The sequence below is a fragment of the Eretmochelys imbricata genome, chromosome 4, assembly GCF_965152235.1.
Source record: "Eretmochelys imbricata isolate rEreImb1 chromosome 4, rEreImb1.hap1, whole genome shotgun sequence".
Lineage (NCBI taxonomy): Eukaryota > Metazoa > Chordata > Testudines > Cheloniidae > Eretmochelys > Eretmochelys imbricata.
The window spans coordinates 119,694,081-119,715,449 of NC_135575.1; the positions used below are offsets into that span (position 1 = coordinate 119,694,081).

At 40.7% G+C, this 21,369-nt stretch overlaps 1 protein-coding gene across 2 annotated transcripts in view; it reads left to right on the forward strand.

Moving 5' to 3' along the window:
- STK32B (serine/threonine kinase 32B) overlaps positions 1-21,369 on the forward strand; it is a 265,486-nt gene that overhangs the window by 156,777 nt on the left and 87,340 nt on the right. For both annotated transcript variants that reach the window (XM_077814640.1, XM_077814641.1), the window contains one exon: positions 474-647. In XM_077814640.1, coding sequence (XP_077670766.1) covers positions 474-647 — 174 coding nt within the window. The remainder of the gene's footprint in view (positions 1-473; positions 648-21,369) is intronic.

Here is a 21,369-nt window from a genome sequence, read left to right on the forward strand (position 1 = left end):
GCCTTATTTTTATTCCGGATACTTGCCAGGGCAATTTATGAATTCAGAAGATACATACTCATTTTAAAATACATAAATCCCAAAAGGTTTTCTAAATACTGCCCAGCAATAAATCAGTGTTAAAAGTGGTGATCTGTGTTTCTCAAAATCAAAATGCCAGGTGACATCCATGGGCCCAGTTCCGCTTTCCTTACGCACCCAAGGGAGCTGCTGTTGTCAGAAGGAGGTGTGGGTGCACAAGGAACACAGGGTTGGGCTAGTATTGGTAGCACTGGAGAAAACAATCTGTTGCATTTGAGCAAACTGTAATCTTACCGTGGGCAGATCTACCTCTGTTAGATAACGGAAGGATCTGGCTGTTTTTTGGTTTTTTTAATAGCTTGCCTTGCCAAAAACAGCTCACTGAATTGAATTGAATTGAATTGAATAACAGGGTTTTTTTTTTTTTTCATTTTCATAATTATTTCTTCCAGGTATTCTTTTCAAGATGAAGAAGACATGTTCATGGTGGTAGATCTGTTACTTGGAGGGGATCTGCGTTACCACCTACAACAGAATGTGCATTTTAAGGAAGGAACTGTTAAATTATATATTTGTGAACTGGCACTTTCACTGGATTATTTGCAGAGATACCAAATAATTCACAGGTAAGTGAACAGCATTCATTCTATTAGGAAAGAAAGTGTAGACCATGCCACAAGTGAGGACTTCTTTACTTAGCCACACTGGGATTTATCTACTCCACTTGTACAGTATGTGTCTCATTTATTACATTGTTGGTTTTGTGTAACTAAATTTTGCCTGTGGATACAGATGCAAAGTTCCTGCTGCATAAATGTAAACAGGAGTTGAGTTTGGCCCTGGTGTGGTTTATCCCCTCTTCTCAGCCTTGCAATATTGTTGTTTCCACACTCCACTTTCTTTGTTATACTCCCTTTGTTTATCCTCTTATCCAAGAGCTGTGATGCATGCTTATTTAATGTTAGACACAATACTCTGAAGGCCACATGTTTTAATTTTTCTTAATTCCCTTATAATTTTCCTGAACACACACATTTGTAAATCAATAGAATAACTGTCAGCAGGGAAAAAAACACAGAGCATCACAGTGACTGATGATGGGGAATTAGCTGTCAGTTTCCAGACAGCTAAAAATGTGCATGGAGTAAAATAAAAGATATAGAAAGGAACAGAGTGGCAGAAATTACAGGCTCTGTGTTCTTTCCCTCTCTGTGGCATTTCCTGTGCTGCAATGATCTGTTTGTTAATTTGCTGTCTCTTAAACTATTTAAAGAGTCACAATACCAGTCAGTGTTAATGATGCCTCTTTGTCAAGCATGCCCCACATCAGGTATCTCTCCATTTTTCCTGAATGATTCTAAAACTAATTTGAGCATGGAGGTGGGTTCCCTTGTGATGGCAATAATAGCAAACTGTGGAAGAAAAAAATCCTGGGCCTGATTCTGCTCTAACTTGCATTGGTTTTACAGTGGTGTAATACTATTGAATTCAGTAGGCTTCCGCTTGGTTTACATTAGTGTAAGTGGAAAGAGAAGCTGGCCTCATGCGTCACCAGAATTGTTTCATCTGAATTCCAGAGGCCAAACTGAAACTGTTCATGCAATGGGGTTGACAGTAATCAATATAAATAGGTTCTTCTAAACAAATTAATTGAGACCTGTCATCCTGTCCACCCACTAGTACTCCCTTGTGCTGTGTATGAGAAAGCTGATTACAAGGACGTTCTGACTCAACATGGAGAGGGCGGAATCATATCCTATCTATTCCAGCTGGTAGGATACTTCTCCAATCTAAGCTCGGGCAGGAGTAAAAGGCTTATTCTGTATTATGGCAACCACACAAAACAAAATTGAAATAAGCTTTGTAGCTGTTGATTTTTTTGCAGGTTACATTTGGATGAATGTTGCGGGAATTCTCTGAACTTTTCCATCTTCTGCATAATGCTAATTTTTTTTGTAGATTTCTATAAATTTTGCACACATTTTGCATTCACAGTGAATGCTTCTAAAGTACAGCTCAGCATAGTCTATTTCTATGACTTAAGGAATGCTCCTTGATGAAGAAGAAATTGTTGAGCATTTCTCCTTTGTGTGCAAGCTTGAAACTGAGATGCAGTTCCACAGAAAATGTCCATACTTATGTTCTTATCTACCATACTTTATAGAAACACACTAATTCCTATTCAGCTTCTCTGTGAACTTTATAGAGTTTTAATAAATTTTTCCTGTGGACAGTTAGTAAAATACATTTTTATAGGAATTGTATTTTGCTATATTGTTATCTCTTGTTTTGCCAAAATTAATATTTCTCAGCCAAACATAGTACACACGTATTGTACAGTAGCTATTGGAAAACTATACAATGCACCTCCTGCCCCTCCATAGGTATTCAGTTCCCAGCACCTTGATTGGTAACTACTCTAAAGCTATTGTGTAACTACTCTAAAGCTATTTTGAAATAACCATACATTATGTGAATGACTATATACTAATTGGCTGATGGTTGTTAAATGTCAATCAGCAAGCTGGAATTTTGCCATAGCACTCTGGTTATCGTATCCCTCCTGATGATCTGATATGGAGGGACCAGGAAAGTATGAACTAATGTGGAAGTGGTGCCTGATTCAATTCTCGCTGTGAGCAACAGAAGTTCTGTTCTTGTAGCCATCTCCTTGAGAAGTGTGGCTATCCCATTGTGGCTCCATGCAGGGCTAATGTCAGAGTATATCTGTGTCAATCCTCACTTTCTGTTATTCATACATATTTCAGCATAACTGTGATGAAGCAGAGAAACTGCCAGCCAGTACAGCAGGGGTTAAAAAGAGCCTTTGGGCCCAGACAGCCCCACCCCATTTTAACTGCAGCCGATGCCAGGCCTGGGGGAGGGAGAAAAGGAGAGAACCTGGCTCAGTTCAGAGCTGACTGGTGAAGAAGCAGGAGTAGGGTGACCATATTTCCCAAAAGGAAAATAGGACACCACGGGGGGCTGGCCCGAGCTGCTCACCCAAGCCCCAAGCCCCATGCGGGCCTGGCCTTGCTGCTTCTCATGCCCTGCCTGCCCCCCACCCGAACTCTGCCTCCCCCTCTGTGCGGGGCTGACAGTGGCATTGCTGCTCGCTTGAGCCTTGCCTGTGCCCCACCCAAGCCCTGCCTCCCACCCTGCGCAGGGCTGGTTTTGCTGCTTGCCCCCCGACAAAAGTGGGCATTCGTCCCGTTTGCTCTTGCCAACTGATCAAGTTGGCAAGAGCAAATGGGACAAATGCCCATTTTGGGTGGCGGGGAAGTCAGGATGGCTGGGACAGGGCTCAAAAAAGGGACTGTCCCAGACGAAATGGGATGTATGATCACCCTAGGCAGGAGCTAATTGTCTCCCTACCTGAGGGGAAAGAGTGCTAACCTGCCAGCCATGGCAGCCATCTGGGAGTAAGCACTGTCTCTTCAGCCAAGAGAGACTGCAAAGGAGCTTCCAGCACCTGAGGTAACCGAGTGAACCCCAGAGACATTGTGAGGCTCGCCCTCAGCAACTGGTGTTGCTGAAGGACCCTGGTACCGTCCAAGACCCAAGAGTGGACCCTACAGGAAGCAAGCCGCCTAGCAAATTGGCGCCACACCCCAAACTGAAGAGTCTGGTAGAAAATAGCCCAGGGCAACTGATTTTGTCTCCCTGCTGGGAGGGACCCATCACCCCAGTTGACATACATAGGGCCCGGGAGGGACCCCACCCCCCAGTTGATATATGCAGGACCCTGGGATGAGACCCAATAGAGAGGGAGGGCCAAGGTCCCCCTACCTTCCTTGGCCTTAAAGATTGAGGCTCCTTAACCAAGCAGAGGGCTGAGAGCAAAGCACTCTAACCACTAGGCTGCCTAGCCCTCCAAGCCACCTGTCACAATAAGTGTTTTGCATGCACAACCCTGCAAAATAAATCTTCAGGATAAGAGAGGTGTTATTTAATATCGCACAACCGTGAGTGCTATACAAGATATCTTGCTTATAGTTCTGCCAGAGATGTCTGCCTTTGTATAGATGTTTAACTAGTATTTTAAATAGTAATTTAAAAAAAATTCTAACCTCATCGGCATTTTCTGCTTTGCAGTCTATACTTGGCCCCCATCCTCACTCTGACATGCAAACTATATAGTTTAACTCATCTGGGCACTTAATAACCTTTCACTTTAACTCACACTCATTTCGCACAGTCTTGCTGGAATTTAGAGCACGGTAAAATGTTTTCTTTGGGTACAGTGATTTGGTAAAAGCTGTCTGAACAATCATTTCCCATAGACCACCAGAGCCATAGAACAGAGAAAGGCATCTTCTGCTAACTTGCATGGTTTTCCTCACTCCCACATGTTGGATCGAATCCTGACGTCTTTCCTCACTGATATTAAGCTTCAAGACTGCATGACTAGGTCCTTTATACTGTGGCTAGTGCCAGATGAAAAGTATTAGTAAATAATCTATTTGGCCAATTAAAGATTGAATAAATTAGTATTATTTCAGGCATGACCAACACACCTTCCCTCCCCTCACAAGCTTTGTTGCTCGTAGATTTTAACAAAACCCACCAGCAGTTGCCTAATATGCTACACAATTTCAGTCTGAGTAACTTGAGCTGTGTATTTTCAGCCAGCTATTTCTTACCATGTTTACTTGAAGGGTTGAATCCTGGGTGCTTTTGCAGATAGAGGCTTAGCTCTGAGGAATGTTAGGGCCATAATTCTATAGATGCTTTATTTGTAACACATGCTACGTTGATAGAATTACATTTTTCTCTCTCATTGGGGTAAGTGGTTTTTATGGCCCTCAGTTAACTGTGTTGCCTTTACAATTTTATCATCACTTGGCTGTTCCACACTGTGGCTGGATGTGACAGATACCTGGAAAGAAAATTACAATAGCCTTCCAGCAGTATTGTAGTGTAAAGCACTAAATGGTCCATCTGCTGTGATTTTTGTGTGTGATGCATTTGTTTTCTCTCGCCTACCCTACCCATCTCGTGATTTTATTGTCCTCACCATTTTGATTGGCACTGCTGAAAGTTCCACTTTTGACAGAAAACAGCAAATCTGTTATGATCATGGGTGGTAGTGAAGAGATCGTGGGAGGTTATACAGCTGCCAGTGTGACACACCCGCAAAGTGTGTGACTCCCTCTTGTGGCTGCTCCACTACCAGATAACAGCTTACCATTGCTACTAACTTCAGGAGTTATTCTTTTAGTTCAAATGGCAAAGATCTATGCTGCAATGCAAAAGTTCACAAGTTCTATGCTACTGGTGACCCATTCAGAGAGTGATTATACCAACAATTCTGTAAAGTTATGTAACATTTCTATGCCTTTACAACTTCTATCTTTTATGCAGACTTTTACTTAGGGCTCCAAAAATAATATGCCAATATTATAAACTCCCAAGTAGAGTGATTCCTGTATAAAATTATCCACTTAAAGTGTAAGTGGTAGTTAAAAATATAGCAGAAAAAATACTGAGCATTTGTAAGCCCAGTACTGACAAAAAAGAATGTAATTCTTGGCATAGAAAAATGAAATCTCAAATGGTACCTTTTAAAGGAATAAGAAATTATTTATATTCAGAAATCATAAATTTCACCATTTGAATTGAGTTTTTCACCCATGCAAATGAGTTCTAGTTTTATTGTTAGTTATCATTAGTTATTCATTTTGAAGCTGTAAAACAGCCCCAAACCCTTTGTGTTCTCATATGATTCGCTAGATGACTTACGTCCTTTAACAAAGTTCGGTGGGAAATAATATTGAAGTCTGGGTATCTACAGCATAGATTCAATTGATAAAATCAGCAGTTGTATGTATCAATGATAGGATTCTGTGAGGTGTCCTGAGGTGCTCCATGCATACCTCTGTGAGGAAAAAGACCATTCACACCAGTGGTCATTGCTGGGGTCAACTCTGCTCTGGTATTGAGAAGGGGAAAGAGAAGGACCCACTTTCACACCTCATCTATCCACACCTTTTTGGGGAATCAAGTGCTGCTGTTGGTAGTAGACTCCTTTGTTCCTTACATCCTGAAAGTGCAAGAATGAAGATTGTGTCTGAACTCCGCACAGGGAGGCGAGGAAGCGAAGGCACTTTATGCAATTCCCTATGTCACTGCTCCACACTTTATAATGAAATGTTTATTTGCAGTATACTGTTCAGCCACCAGCTGTCTCTGTGTGCCGCATAGACATGAAGACAGGTGTGGTCATTGGTTTTAAAAAAAAAAGGGAGACAAAACTGGAACTCAAGCTATGTTTGTAATTGTAGCTGTTTTCCATAATACATGCCTCTTATTTGAGAGGCTATTGTTCTGTATATTATGAAACACCCAAGTAGGTGTAGACATGATTTGGTCCTTGAAGATAAAAGAGCTATATTAGTGCTAAATAATATTCTTATATATCCATTCCACAGTCACTCAACTATTAGTACTTGCAAAGTGAGCTACTATTATGTGGTCTTTTTTCTGGTTTCCTTTTTGATCTTTACTTACTGTTTTTGCTTTTCTTTCTGAATCTCTTGTCTTCCCGTTGTCAACTACATAAATACACTTATGATTTTAGAAAAGGAAAATGAAGACTTAAGTATGTGATAATGTTATAATTAGAGGACTGTGGACTCCCGGGATTCTCAGACTTCCTGTCATTAGTTGTTGTTTTATACTCCATGCTTCAAGAAAATATTTCTGTCCTGGAACAAGATAAAGAACCCATCAGTGAAGTTCATCAGAGTAAACATCTATCCTTTTTCATTGTTGGGAAAATGGGGAAAGGATTAAATATAAGCTGGGTGGAGCAGTGCAACAAACTAGAGGATTTTTTTCTCATGATTCTCATAATTGAAGACCACAAAACCCTTTTTACTTTTCTAAATATCTGCAGGGTCCTAGTGACTATGACTTAAAATATGAGTATGTCCAGAAAAAAACAATTGGAAAGAATCAAACCCATCAATGCTAAGTAGGGCTGAGGGAACAGTCTTGGCAGGAATCCAAATGTTTTTGTACCAAAGAGTTCAGGCCTGCTCAAATGAAACTATACTCCATTTATTTGGCTTCTCTTTTTGAGATTGGGTTTGATAGCAGCAACTCTGGGTAAAGCAGGGGAAAGAAAGAGCTGCTCTTTACCAAGAACAGCTGACTTTAGTGAGACTGGGCTCTAATCAGATTAACTACTTTGTGCACTCACCAGGTGGAAAGAGGCTAGAAAATGGACCACAAATAGCCAGGAGGGATTCCCTGAGACTAGAACTCCCTGCTGATGCAAGTATGACAGGTCCCACTTTGGCCCACACACTAGGCCACAGCTAAACCATGTGCCTCTAGAGATTGAGCTAACGGTCACTAGCTGGGGCTATAACAGACTATTAGGATATGTCGACACTGCAAAAAAAAAAAAAAAAAAAAAACACTTGCAGCTGCCCTGTGTCAGCTGACTCTGGCTCATGGGACTCAAGCTGTAGGGCTAGAAAATTGCAGTGTAATTATTTGGACTCAGGCTGGAGTGAGCCCAGGCTCTGGGATGCTCCCCCATTGTGGGGTCCTAGGCCAGGCACCAGCTTGAGCCCAAATGTCTGTGCTGCAGTTTTATAGCCCCACAGCATGAGCCCTGTGAGACTGAGTCAACTGACATGGGCTGGCCGTGGGCGTTTTTATTGCAGTGTGGATATACCCATATTCTCAGGGGACTGGAAACAGAGGGGAATCTCTAACGTACACTAACCAGTAGGTTACATTAGTTTGCTGGCTCCAGAGCCTCCAGGCCCTGCACCTACCACCTCTCGCTCACTGCTGTGGCATAGAGTGGGGAGTGTATGAGAGTTCTTCTCCTCTATGCCTATCCTCCACCTGGATTCTTTGACAGGGCCCTTGGACCACCTTCTTTCTCTTACATTTGTCATTCCAGTCCATACATAGGAAATAGAATTAAATATAATCTCCTTCCTTCCCTCTTCCTGTTTTAAAATGTGACACATCATCATTTCCACAGCTTCACTTGGTATGAATTGGGATAAGCTGACAGAGATGAAACACTATATCCTGACTCGAAACCGTTTCATGTCTCCAGGCCCAGAGTTGATCTCACTTATATCACTTTTCTGCTACTGTAACTCCAGTAGACGCTCTGATATTACCCCTGATGTATTGCAGTGTTGGCTGGGAATTCAATAAGAGCATTTTTGAAAATCCAAACCAGAATCTTCAACAGTGACGAAAGAACAGAGATTGTCATTTACCTAGTTCATTTGTTTCTCACAGTGCTATCTGTATTCTGTATGACTCAGGTGTGTTTTTTAGCTACCAGCCATGCTGGGGGAAGTTCAGAGCTTCCTGAACTCATCTTCCCTAGTTGGACTATCCTATGTGCACCTCTTCTGATCTCCTGCATACGGGCTCATTCTGTCCAATAATGGGAAAAGGAGCAGTTTTGCATTAATTATTCTTGAATTATTCTGGTTTGCATTTTTGATGAAGACATAAAAAAGTTTAAGCAGTTGGATAAGGATACAGTGTGAATAAACTAGACCCAACAGCAACAGATGGGCCATTTGCACATATCTCATGTCTCTGTTTTAGTGGGTGAAAAATGCATTACCTTACTCTGCAGCTACTGTGAGTGTCTCTTTGGGGGTTCCTATTATTTCTCTTGAGGATTTCTTTATAGTGAAAGCTTTTTTTAATACTGTCAGACTAGCAGTAAGTGAAGATGAGAAAATGCAGATTTTTGTGGAATTTTTGTCATTGCAGGAATTCTTTTGTCTATTGAGCTATCTTACTGTAGAGAGACAAGGTGGGTGAGGTAATATCTTTTATTGGCCCAATTTCTGTTGGTGAGAGAGACAAGCTTTGCAGCTTACACAGAGCTCTTCTTAGACATGAAGAAGAGCTCTGGGTAAGCTCGAATGGTTGTCTCTCTCACCAACAGAAGTTGGGCCAATAAAAGATATTACCTCACCCACCTTGTCTCTAATAATCCGGGACCAACATGGCTATAATAACATTGTATACTATCTTACTGTAGATATTTCACAGATACCCACTATTGTAGCATTGAGCCATCTGTGTAGCTGATGAGGTGGAAGGAATTTTCTTAAAGGACAGCATCAGTTTAAACTTGTCCTTCACTCATAAATGTATTCAGCAGATTCCAAGACAGTTTTGTGAGAGTCCAGAAGAGCTTGGCATGAGCTGTGTAACTTCTGACTTAGCTGGATGTATGGAGAGTGAGAGAGAGGGGGAGAGTCAAAATATGAGTCATGCTATTGATTGACTCAGAGAGCTTTATGTGCAAAATGTGATTGATTTTGTATTTATTTTTCAAGAGTTCTCTTTCTGAAGCGCCATTATTTCCCCTTTATTCTCATATGCCTTCTGGGAGTTCTCTAGGTGGCAGCTTTCAAATATTTCTATGGCCTCCATTAATTTCAATTCAAACAGCAATGTAGTTTTCCCGCATGAAGCACCGCTGCAGTTAAATGTTTCTGATTCTGAATGTGAGTCCCCCTAGCCAGTGTCAGCATGTTCCAGATGTGCAAACGCAACCTGCTGTCAGTCCAGGGGAGAATTTCCTGCTGGCTCCAAGCGGTACAATTTATAGGTCCCTGCATTAGTTGGAATGAATGAAGCTTTCTGCGTGACTTCAAGTGATACAATAAGTCATTTAATCACATGTCTAACTTGAAGTTAATATGCGGACAATGCAGATTCTTAATGATGGTCACATGTTTAAAATTGAGGCCTTAGACTGTAGGCACACTGAAGTAAAATTGTGTTTTACTTGATGTTGGAACAGCAGAGGGATTATTCTCAGCACCCAGTGAACAATAATTAATAATTTTGATGAACTAAAGCCTAGAAAATAAAATAGAGTGGGAATAGTGGTCCATTACAATGTGAACAAAATCAGGCCCTTACACTATAATAGTGGTGATAATGGTAAATAAATAGAAACGGGCTGCATTTTGTTTTGTTTTGGGGGGCAGTTAGTTTGTTTCATTATGTATTTTACTCGTATCAGGCCTTATTTCTTCTCAATGTCATTGTGCATTTTGACTCTGAAACGTCAGCATATCCTTTAACCCAGAACATGCAGGTGTTGCTTTGTGGCTTATAAACACTAAAGGCGATGCTCTTCAAAATAAGTGAAAACAATCTAAATATTTCTTATTTGTTCACCCTGATTTCATGAATCTAAATGTGTTATTGGGGGGAAAGAGAGAATGAGCTCCTGGTTCTCTTCTGTGATTCTTTCTCTCTCACATACAGCACTCAAAAATATTTTTCCATGTACAGTTTAAGTGCTCAGTGGTGCCCTTGGAGGAAGAACACTTGGATCCTACTACAAAAGGAATTTCTACTCTCTTATTTTAAATGTGGACTCCCAGTGTATAAACCACTTTTTATTCTGTCTTATTCAAATGAGACTGCAAACACCTTCAGGCAGGAAGCATGTTGTTCTCTAGCCATAAGCACACTGTCAGTTTATTAAAAATAGTAAAGTTATTTAAAATAATACCATCACTTTTTATGTCTCTGATAAATGCCGAATAACTTGCATCAGAATTGGAACAACGAAGAATGGTAGGAATAATGAGAGAACACGATAACCAATATAGCAAAAAAGTATCATACTTCTTTTGCAGTGTCTGAAAAAACAAAATGGCCAAAAATGCCAAATGCTGGGTACCTAAAGTTAGGCTCCTAAATAAAAGTGGCCTGATTTTCAGAGGTGTTTGAGCCCCAGCAGCTCTCAGGGAAGCCAGCAGCAAGAGGCAAATTAAGGATTTGGTGGTGAGAGAAAGGGGACTCTAACTTGGGGGACTGAAGAAAGAGGAGACAACTCTGACTGCAGAAGGGGTTGGGATGAGAATGGGGGAAGTGTAAATGGTGAGCCAGCTGGGGAAGAAGTGAGGGGAATGATGATGAAGGGAGCTGGTAAGAGAATGGGAAGTGGAGGCATCTGTGGAGAGTGAGTGGATGCTGAATGTGGATGTACGGGAGGGCCTCTGACTGTACCGAGAGCAATTCCTGCGCAAAGTCTTGGGGGGCAGGTAAGAGCAGGGTGTGCATGAATGGGAATGCTGAATGAGAGAGGCTGGGGAGAGTAGGATTGCTCAAAGGAGTTAGTGGGAAAGCTGTTGAGAATGGGAAAGTAGGAGTAACTAGAATGGGGTATAGCTGAAGAGATAATAGGGAGGCTGGGGGAACCTAATTGCTGAGGCAGAACTGAGGGGCAAATAGGGGAATATTGAGTGGGGGTGATGGCAGGGGGAACTGTGACTGGAGAGAATATGAGGGACTCTGACCAGGGGCAGCTGGAAAAAGAAGAAAAAGTAACTGTGCCTACTCACTTTCAGATGCTTTTCACTATCGTGGGCATGCATTTGAACAGATGAACAGAGTTGTTTTAACTCAAGGCCAGGATGATTTTGAATAGTTTTGCAGTTCATATTGAACAATTCACACACCCTTAATCTGTACCTTTGAAGAATTCTCATCCAGTCTTTTTCATCATGCGTATTCTATGTAGGACTTAATACAGAGAAGAAGGAAGCACTGTCAGAGGAAATTTTCTCTCTTAGGTAATCATGGAGGAGGTACTGATGTGAGAAATGCACTCCTAGATTTGGTACATTGCTTCTCAAGTTGCTTACTGCAGACATTGAGAGATTGCCCTCTATAAAGAAGAGCTGATCAACATGTTTACTCAAGGAACAACAGGCCTCTCTTCTGAAACAAAGTCAATGACTGTTAATAATATAGTTATTTTAGCGAGACAAGCTGGGGTAAAAAGTTATCTTCAGCAATGCCACACTTCCAAGCTATTGTGCTAATTAAGTGCTTTAGTCATCTACAGTTCTGGCTTTAAGAGTTTCAGCTATAAAACTCTGCAACTCTGCCTAGTTTTAACTTTCGGCACTAGCCCCGCAGAATTTTCCATGTAGGGTGCTCTTTCAACTCTTCTTCACAAACCTACACACAGACCCAGACTCTCACAGAGTTCCACACTAATTTAAATTTGTAGCCCATTTCCCCATCTCCCATAAAAGGGCAGTGCACATGAAGCTAAAACTTATGAATATATGGACAAAGATGTGCTTTTCTAGCCAATACCCTTTTATCTTAATCTGCACCATGACTATTTAATACTTGATTTGGGGAGGAAGATTTCATGTCAAAAAGTTACATTTCAGAAGATCTAACACTGAAGAAATAGAATTATTAAGCAATACCTATCTCTGTGTTTCACGCAAAAATAATTTACATATCAGACTAGAATAATTGTCTCCTTGAAAAGAAGCACAGTCCCAGTCAGAATCATTGTCTGCCACCTCAAAATCCTTAGTCACCCATTTCAGTCATTAGATGGTATCTTTGTTCCCGAGTTTCAACTAAAATATAGCAATAGAGATATCTTTTCAAACAACCTGCCTCTTTGTGACGTTATCCTTCCATGTCAGTTAGGCTCTTTGGGGCTCTAGAGTTGACCGTGTCTAGGGTGAAACTTGACAGTGCAGGAAATAGGGCATTCTTGGCAGGAAGCCAAAAACATACGTGCATTCTGTCATTCAGAATGAAACACTACACTTTTTCCTGATTGATAAAGCAAAGTCAATAATGATGAGCTCCTTCTGCCCTTCTTTTAGACCATTTACACAGGACAATGTTCATGGGATCAAATTCTGTTCTCAGTTACACTTGTATATGCATTTGCACAGGTATAAGTGAGAAAAGGACCTGGCCCATTTTGTCCACTTTGTATGTAGAAGGATCCAGTGATACTTGTATGTTTGTTGATAGGACACTTGCTGATCTCTTCATCTGCTTTGGTGGCAACTTTATTCTTAGTCTTCAGAGATACTACATGAGCTCTGATGTCAGAAGCAACTCTCATCTGACAAAGGTATTCTTTTCTGCCGTATCAGCTGCTGTATTCTCCAATGCCAACCTATCATCTGGTTCCAGTGAGCTATGTTTCCTATGGTTCCAGTGAGCTATGTTTCCTATGGTTATTAGAGACTATATGTGTTCTTGAAAGGTGATTGACTCAAAGAGTACGAATCTGTACTCACACATGTTGAACGTCCTAGAAACACTTGAAGCTAGGAAGCTGAAAAGATTACGGCGCTATCAACTGTGATTATATCAGTATTTGAGAGGCCATTGTAATGCATTTCAAAATTCTCTTCAAAAACTGTAAAAAGTTCTCCAATAAAACCATAGAAAATCTCTCCAACATTGGGGAAAATCCCTGCAGTTTTCTTCCATGCACAGATTTTTTGAAAAAGAAAAGTTTAAAAAATTTTTTCCAGTCTGATTATAACCTAGTGGGCATAACTGAAATCTGTTAGGATGAACCAGACATATCATGCCTGATGGTTACAACCTAGCTAAAGTGGCTGATCAGTCACCATTTATTGTAATGATGAATTATGCATTGCAGGAATTAACATAAGGCATACTCTGCTAGGGACCAGCATAAATCTTCTAAAAAGAGTGCCATTCTGTAAACTAAGATTCCTTTGGAATGTACATGTACAAGGAAGCAGTATTATAGTGACCGTGGGATCTATCAGTAAGTGTCCCAACTTTCGTGGTGGTAAAAATTTCATCTTTGCATTCATTTATATTTTGCATTTAGTATTAAGTGCAGCATGCATTAATGCTCCATAGAAAGTGTTTCTTAGAGAATGGCCAAGGTTTTCTAAAATGACTAGAAGCTTTGGGTCACTCCCGTTTTTGGGAGCCCAACCTGAGAAAGCATAAAGGGCCCTGCTTCTCATTGGGTGTATCACAGTGCTTTATGAAAATTAGGCAACTTAAGATGTCTTGAGTTGGGCAGTCAAAAATGGAGGCATTCATAGTTGCATTTGCAAATCTATAACAGGGTGCAAAAAAGGACTAGATAAGTTCATGGAGGATAGGTCTATCAATGGCTAATAGCCAGGATGGGCAGGGATGCAAAACCATGCTCTGAAGTGTCCCTAGTCTCTGTTTGCCAGAAGCTGGGAATGGGCACAGGGGACAGATCACTTGATGATGACCTGTTCTGGTCATTCTCTCTGAAGCACCTGGCATTGGGCACTGTCAGAAGACAGGATACTGGGCTAGATGGACCATTGGTCTGACCCACTATGGCCGTTCTTATGGTCTTAAAAATCTTGATACATAATAGTTGCCTGATTTTGTACACCTGCTTTGTAGATCCTGTCTGTAACCAAAATGTCTAACACAACAATCAGAGTGAACTCTAGGGAACTCCTCCTCACAGAGCCTTTCAGCCCATAATGGAGGATTCAGTCTTCCATTGTTTGGTCAGCTTATTAGTACTAGCAGTGTTGGAACCTTCACAGTGCCTTCCTGAGAGGTGTTGAGAACTCCCCCGAGTGGTGAGCACCCTCAACTCCCACTGAACACAATGGGAGCTGACTGTGCTCAGCAGTACCCTGTGGTTGTGCTCACCTCTTTTCTGGATCAAGCCCGTGTAGCATTAGAAAACTTTCATGGGGCTGGTGTCATGTTGTATTGCAATCTGTATCTGTTTTCACTGCTATGATGCAAAGTTTAATCAAATCTGCAATAAAATCATATTGGATCTGCACGCAAATATGACTGAAATACAATGCAATGACGGAATCTCTGTATTAGTCAGGTTTTAATACTGTGCTAGAATCTATGTAAGTAAATTCAGCAGCTGTAAAAGTACTAGCCCAGTGAAGACTAACAGAATAGTGCCAGTCTTTACTTGTGGGAAAGACCAAGTACAGTGGTCACCCTTTAAAAATGGCCATTGTTTGTAATGAAATAAGTTTATCTGTTTCTCTAAGGCAAAATCAGTAAGTTTTTAAGAGTGACCACCTCACATCTATACTTTACAAATATAGATATCACTACTGCCACCTATTGATGAAAGTAGAGAATTGAAAGTATTTGACTAGTCCACATTTTCCCAAATAAAGATGAGAAATTGCTAAAAACATTTGTTTGAATTTGTTCCAGTTAGGATATTTGTACATTGGTGTGAGTTTTAGGGGGTGCTTTTGAGCTGAGTTCCATTTTGTAAAAGTAAGGGAGCTTGAAAATTGGTTCCTATCTGGACAAAGATGAGGGTTTCATAAAGTGGGGATGAATTAAGCCCACAGAAGGGCCAGCTCCAAAGCTCATTGAAGTCAATGGAAATCTCCCATCTTTCCATTATCACTGGTACCAGCTGTACTGGAGGTAGCAGCATGTTAACTGTAGTGTTGATGGAGTATCAGCATCCTTACTACTAACTTTGCTCAGATTACCATGCTAAAAATACCAGTCCCCTGTCCAGTGTTCACATGTTGCTTTTATAGTGCCATGGTGGGTGATTTCCCAAAATAATTCAGAGTAGACAAGGCCAAATGTAGTGCACAAATGTTGTCATGATCTGTAATACATTCACTGGTCATTTAGAAAGAGTGTGATCATAGATATTTTGGACTTCAGGCCTGATGTGTTCTGGTTTGTTCATTTGTTTTTAAAAGAAGAGCCTTAAAGAAAAACAAAAGGAAAGTTACAGCACTTCAGAATCCTTAAACAGACTCATAAAGACTACTTCACCATTTTGTGATAACTTCAGTACAGTTACATTATGTATGTGCATCAGAAATGGTCCTCTTGCTCAGGCGATACATTACATAGAAAGCGATCAGACATGTGAGTGAACACGGATGGGGCAATGGAAGTCTGACCAAAGTGTCTCATAGTGAACACGGATGGAGCAATGCAGTCTGACCAAAGTGTCTCATGAGCACTTCCTATCAGCTAATTAATATGGAGTAATAATGGCTTTGCATTTTACACTAGAGCCTAAGGAGTAGTTACTACAAAGATGCCAAATGCTATAAATGGGAGGAAAATCTCTAGCCCTAATAAAGATAAATAGATCTTTGCACGAGTGACTTGTGGAACAATACCATCATAAAATACTTATGGTCTTATGCATTTCTAAAGTGTGACACTAAGATGTTATTCAGGATCTAGAGTAAAATCTATAGACTTTTGGCTATAGTGTATGATATTTATTCAGAAATGTTCCACATCCTGAAATCTTTATTCACTTTTCATTAAGATAAAATGTCCATTCATGTCCAGACTTAAGAATGGAAAATTTGCCTCAATTTTGCCAAATTTGCCTCAAGATTTGAACAATATAAAATGAATAATATACGATGGTTGAAAGAGACCATCTGTGGATTTGCAATGTTTATTGGTCCAAAGTTCTTATAGGAGGAAAAAAAAGTTTAATCTTTTTTACTACCACTGATATCTGTCCAAATATATAATACAGTACAATACACTTTTCTATGGTGTACAACATGTTTCACTCAAGTAACTGAACAGAGTCTGGAAAGTTCACATAAAAAGCTTGTTTCTGAAAGTATTTCTCCCTTAAATGGCTCTGAAACTACCATTCTAGCTCAGAGTCACTCTGAAGATATGCTTTCCATTATTTTAGGTCTGAAATGTAAATTTTTCAGGGGAGGCGGAGAGGGGAGAGCTGTATAAAACTTAAATAAATTTCATTGGGCCAAATTTGGCCCCAATTAATGTTAGGCTTTTTGACATTTTGGATTAGAATGAGACACTGTAAGTTATTTCAAACTCTTTGTGCATAACGGCCTCTAGACAATGCAGCTGGAAGTGGCTAGGTTGATTAAGCAAGTTCTTGCATCCTTTGCGTCTTAAATGATAAACTTATGTGTGGATACCATGGTGCAAAATAGTCCTTTTAAAAAAAAATTCAAGCAGAATTAATGGATATCAACTGTGCTAGGATTTTCAGCTCATTGGAGAGAAAAATATTTTAAAAACATGTTCTGCAGGATAAATAGCTCAGTTCATCAGAAGGCTATCGTACAGTTAATCATCTGTAGCACTTGCTTCTGGTTGTCGATATAATTAAAATAGACCTACATCGGAACGAATCCATAAAGGTACCAGGGATTGGATTACCAACTTCTCCCTTTGTTTCCTCGTGTTTTAAAGTCTGTTTCAGAACCTAAATATTAAGTTTATTTGGGTACCACACGGATTATCTTGTGGAAGTACAACCAGATACATACTCACATACACCCAGCCCCCTACAAGTAAAAGCTCTTTCTTTGCAGACAAAGATCTAGCAATGGTAGCCTTAAAGGGACACATCATTTCCAGCTCTGCTGAAGTTATCAGGATTCAACACTATGGTAGCCTTAAAGGGACACATCATCCTATCATACCATTAATTAATACAGGTTTCAGAGTAACAGCCGTGTTAGTCTGTATTCACAAAAAGAAAAGGAGTACTTGTGGCACCTTAGAGACTAACCAATTTATTTGAGCATAAGCTTTTGTGAGCTAGTCTCTAAGGTGCCACAAGTACTCCTTTTAATTAATACAGAAATTGATGGCTCTGAAGGATTTAGTTATGGAGGGACAGCCTTTGGCAGTCAGTAATGAGCAGGATTAATATAGTGGGAACACGGACTGCCAGTCAGAGGTCTGGTTGGGCTGCAGTGGTGGCGATTTCCACTCAGATAGGGTGTGGCAGGGTGACAAGATGTCCCAATTTTATAGGACAGTCCTGATTTTTGGGTCTTTTTCTTATATAGGCTCCTATAACCCATTCCCCCCCTCCACGTCCTGATTTTTCACACTTGCTGTCTAGGGTGTGGGCTGTAGCACTTTTTATTTAATACTTTTGCTGTGCTGCTTGATTAATGCCATTGGGCAGTTCTAGTTGCTGGGAAGAATGTTGTGGGGGGCAGGAGTGAGAAAAAGGTGATTGAACTACCGGGTGCAGAGGAAAGGAACATAGTAGTTTTCACTGTAGTGTGTTCTACAGGCAGATCCGTGCTGGGGATGGAACCCTGGCAGTGCAATGCTTTCTCAATACTGCTGAGTTCACTCATCACACTGGGCCCTTACTGTGCTTCCCATCCAGAGACAATACCATCTGGCTAAAGTCCTGTCTTAGCTTTAGTATAGCCTGTGAATAGTGATGTATACCACATCTCAGGCTTTACCAGATATAGAATGTCAGAACCACACTGCATTTTGTAATCTGCTTTCCTCAGATGTGTGATTTTAAAATCCTGTTATTTCTGAATATCTATACCAAATACAAGCAAAGCACAGTGCCAAGCCCCTGAACCCAAATGTGAACATCAAAACCCATTTGTACTCTTTTCTGAAGTCAGTAGAAACCAGTTTAACACCACCCCATAGTTCCCCACCTGGTGGGGATTACCTCAGTGCTCTCAGGTAATGGTAAATCTCATGTGAACTGAATGTTCTCTAGCTGGAACTTCCATTTCCCAACTCATTGCTATTATTTTATGATTGTTAAGAAATGTCACACAGGTAATATTAATCTTTATTAAACTTGTCCTGAACTACACACATCAAATTAGCCCTTTATGCTATGGCAGGTGAATGTGCAATATATCTTTGGTGTAACTGAGTGTAAAATATTAAAAAGATCCAGTCAGGTATTTTGTGTGCTGCATCAAACTGGTAGAGAAGAACTAATCTGGAATAATTTATTTTTTGAATTGCTCAGATACTCACCAGGGGATCAGGTTATTTGAATTGTCCTTGCATGGCTTGAATTTATCATCCATAATTTATTTTTTTTTACCTGTGCTTTTGTTTTTTTAATGGTAGCAGCTAACTTCCAGACATCATCTTGTACTATTATTCATTCCAGACAGCTGCTCTTTGTACAGTGTTCTCCATATCCTAGACTACAATTTGTGCGCATGATTGGCCATTGCTATGGGGAATATTTTAACAAACTGGAAACATATAGGTTCTGACAAAAAGATTGTGAGGCACCTTACAGATTAAAAGGTTGTTGAAGCGTTGTTTCTCTTTCATTTTGTACCTGTCTTTCTCTTAGGTGACATAATAAGAATTACTTCCATGGACTACTTCTGCTGAAAAAGGAAAATATTAATATAAGCGATTAGCTGTATAACTAAGAAAATAGAGATTTGACTGTACTTTTAATGTACAGTGAATTCTGTCCTGATTTTTCTCTGTTTGTCCCATATGACACATTTGCTAAATTAGCAGCATGGGTTTATTTTCATTAATTACATGTCAGCACTAAAAAAAAATAGCTACTGTTGTTTATTGAAAATTGTGTTAAAATTGTGATCTATGATTTTAAATTCTAATAGCTCGCCAGCTGGAGGCTCTCTGAGGAAGCCTAGCAGCAGGCAGCTACCCTAGAGTAATGTGGGATGAATTGTGAATCTTTGATTGAGGGAGCAGCCTGCTTTTGTTTTTCTCTGTTTTGGGGTTCTTGTGTGTTAATCATTCTGAATTTTAAGAAATAAAGAGGTGTTATGCTGCAGCCTTCCAGCAGGAGTATTAATGTTTTTCCCTAACTGTTCTGTGTGTACGCCATGAACATACCAGTTAGAGCTTGGTTAGGCTGAAACAATGCCTGCTAAAGCCAGTAGGAGCCTTTCCATTAACTTCAATGGGCTTTGGATCAGGCCCTTATTGTGTAAAGCTTAAGGCCACATAGCCCTGGTCTACAGTGGAGGGGGGGGAGGTCGACCTAAGATATGCAACTTCAGCAACGCGAATAACGTATCTTAGGTCAACTTACAAGGTCGTGAGGATGGCGGCGAGTCGACCGCTGCTGCTCCCCCGTCGACTCTGCTTCCAGCTCTCATGAGCTGGAGTTCCGGAGTCGATAGGGAGCACATTCGGGCATCGACTTATCGTGTCTAGATGAGATGCGATAAATCAATCCCCGATAGCTCAATCACTTTGGGTAGTGAAGACCTGTCCTTCGTGTCAGGTCACTGTAGGAGCTGAACAAACCCAGTGAGCCTGCTTGAGAAAAACCATTCTGAAAAGTTCATCCATCAAAAATTCCATAGATGGTGTCTTGCTATTTAAAATAACAAGCTTGTAAGTTTTAGCAATTGGGAGTGGGGGTTGGGTGGGAGGCCAAACAATTACGTTACAGGCAGCGATCATCTGCTCTAAGAATACCAAAAATCATCTTCAAAATGAAAGTTCAATTTTTAATCTAAATTCCTTTGATGAAACTATTTTTGATTATTCTTTAGGTGCAAACCCAGCCCCCTCTTCTACAAGTGCACAGGCTGCTTGGGAACAAGCCAGTGCAGTTCCATTGGGTGAGTGTGGGGACTGGAACCAATAGACTTGTGCAGGCAGGGTAAGGACCTTGTGTGCAGTGTGGAACTCAGCTCTGAGTGCACAGGATGCAGTGTGTGAGCAGGCCAATGGGAATCTATAACTGAGTGGCTCCTGCCTTCCCCTCGCTGCAAGGGGTTTGCATAGAGGGCTGTAGAGCCTACTCCAATCACTGGGCAAGAGTAGGTTTCACGGAGCAACTCAGAAGGTGCTTCTGGCCAGGTGTATGGTGAAAGGGCCCTCTCCCTTTGCTTTCCACTCACCAACCAAGGCCCAACCAAGCCTGGATACTCAGGCTGACCTCCAGGGGGAGTCTGCATAGAGCATATGCTGTCTCCCTACTAGCATGTTAGACTTTGCCCTTTGAACAAAAGCAGCATTCTAGAATGACCTGAGAAAAGAAACTTGCCAGAGGGAAGCTGTTGTTAGAAGTGTGGCCTAGTGGTTTGGATACACATCCACAGATAAGGAATTCATGAATTCTAATTCTGGTTCCTGCAGACTCCAGCTGTGGCCTTGGGAACTTATAGCCAAATTTTTAAAACTTGCCTTTAATTATAGGCCCTTCAATTTTGAGCTTCCAACCTGAGACAACCAGAGATACTGAGAAACCACAGTTCCCATTGTCTTTAGTTGGAATAGTAGGGGCTTAGCGCCCTTGAAAGTCAGGCTTGTAAGTGCCTTAACTTGGGTAACCATAATGGAGACACTTAAAATTAAAGTCCATTTTTGAAGATGTGATTCTAAATGACTCATAAGGACGAAGACTTTGTTTCATAATAGTGTGTACACAGGAGTTTGCTTTGTAAGTCTGCCCCAGATCAGTGAAAAGCTGAATCCCACCACTGGCTTTCATTGTCCATTCAAAGCTAATATCTAATCACCAGAAAAACCAAGGTGTGTGCTAGCAGTGCTAACATAATCATAGTATAGGTCTTTAGAATTTGATGCTATAGTAACATGTGCCGGTAAAACATCTGTCAGATACAATTTGAACTTGCTTCTACACATCTCTATAGGGATCACCTAGATTCCAAAGCTTGGGAGACTGGAAATATCATTGAGGAAATCTTGAGGAAGTCCAGGGAAAAGAATGGGAGATCATCAGACAGGAAATTAAAATAATATATCCTGGATTTTTGCTGG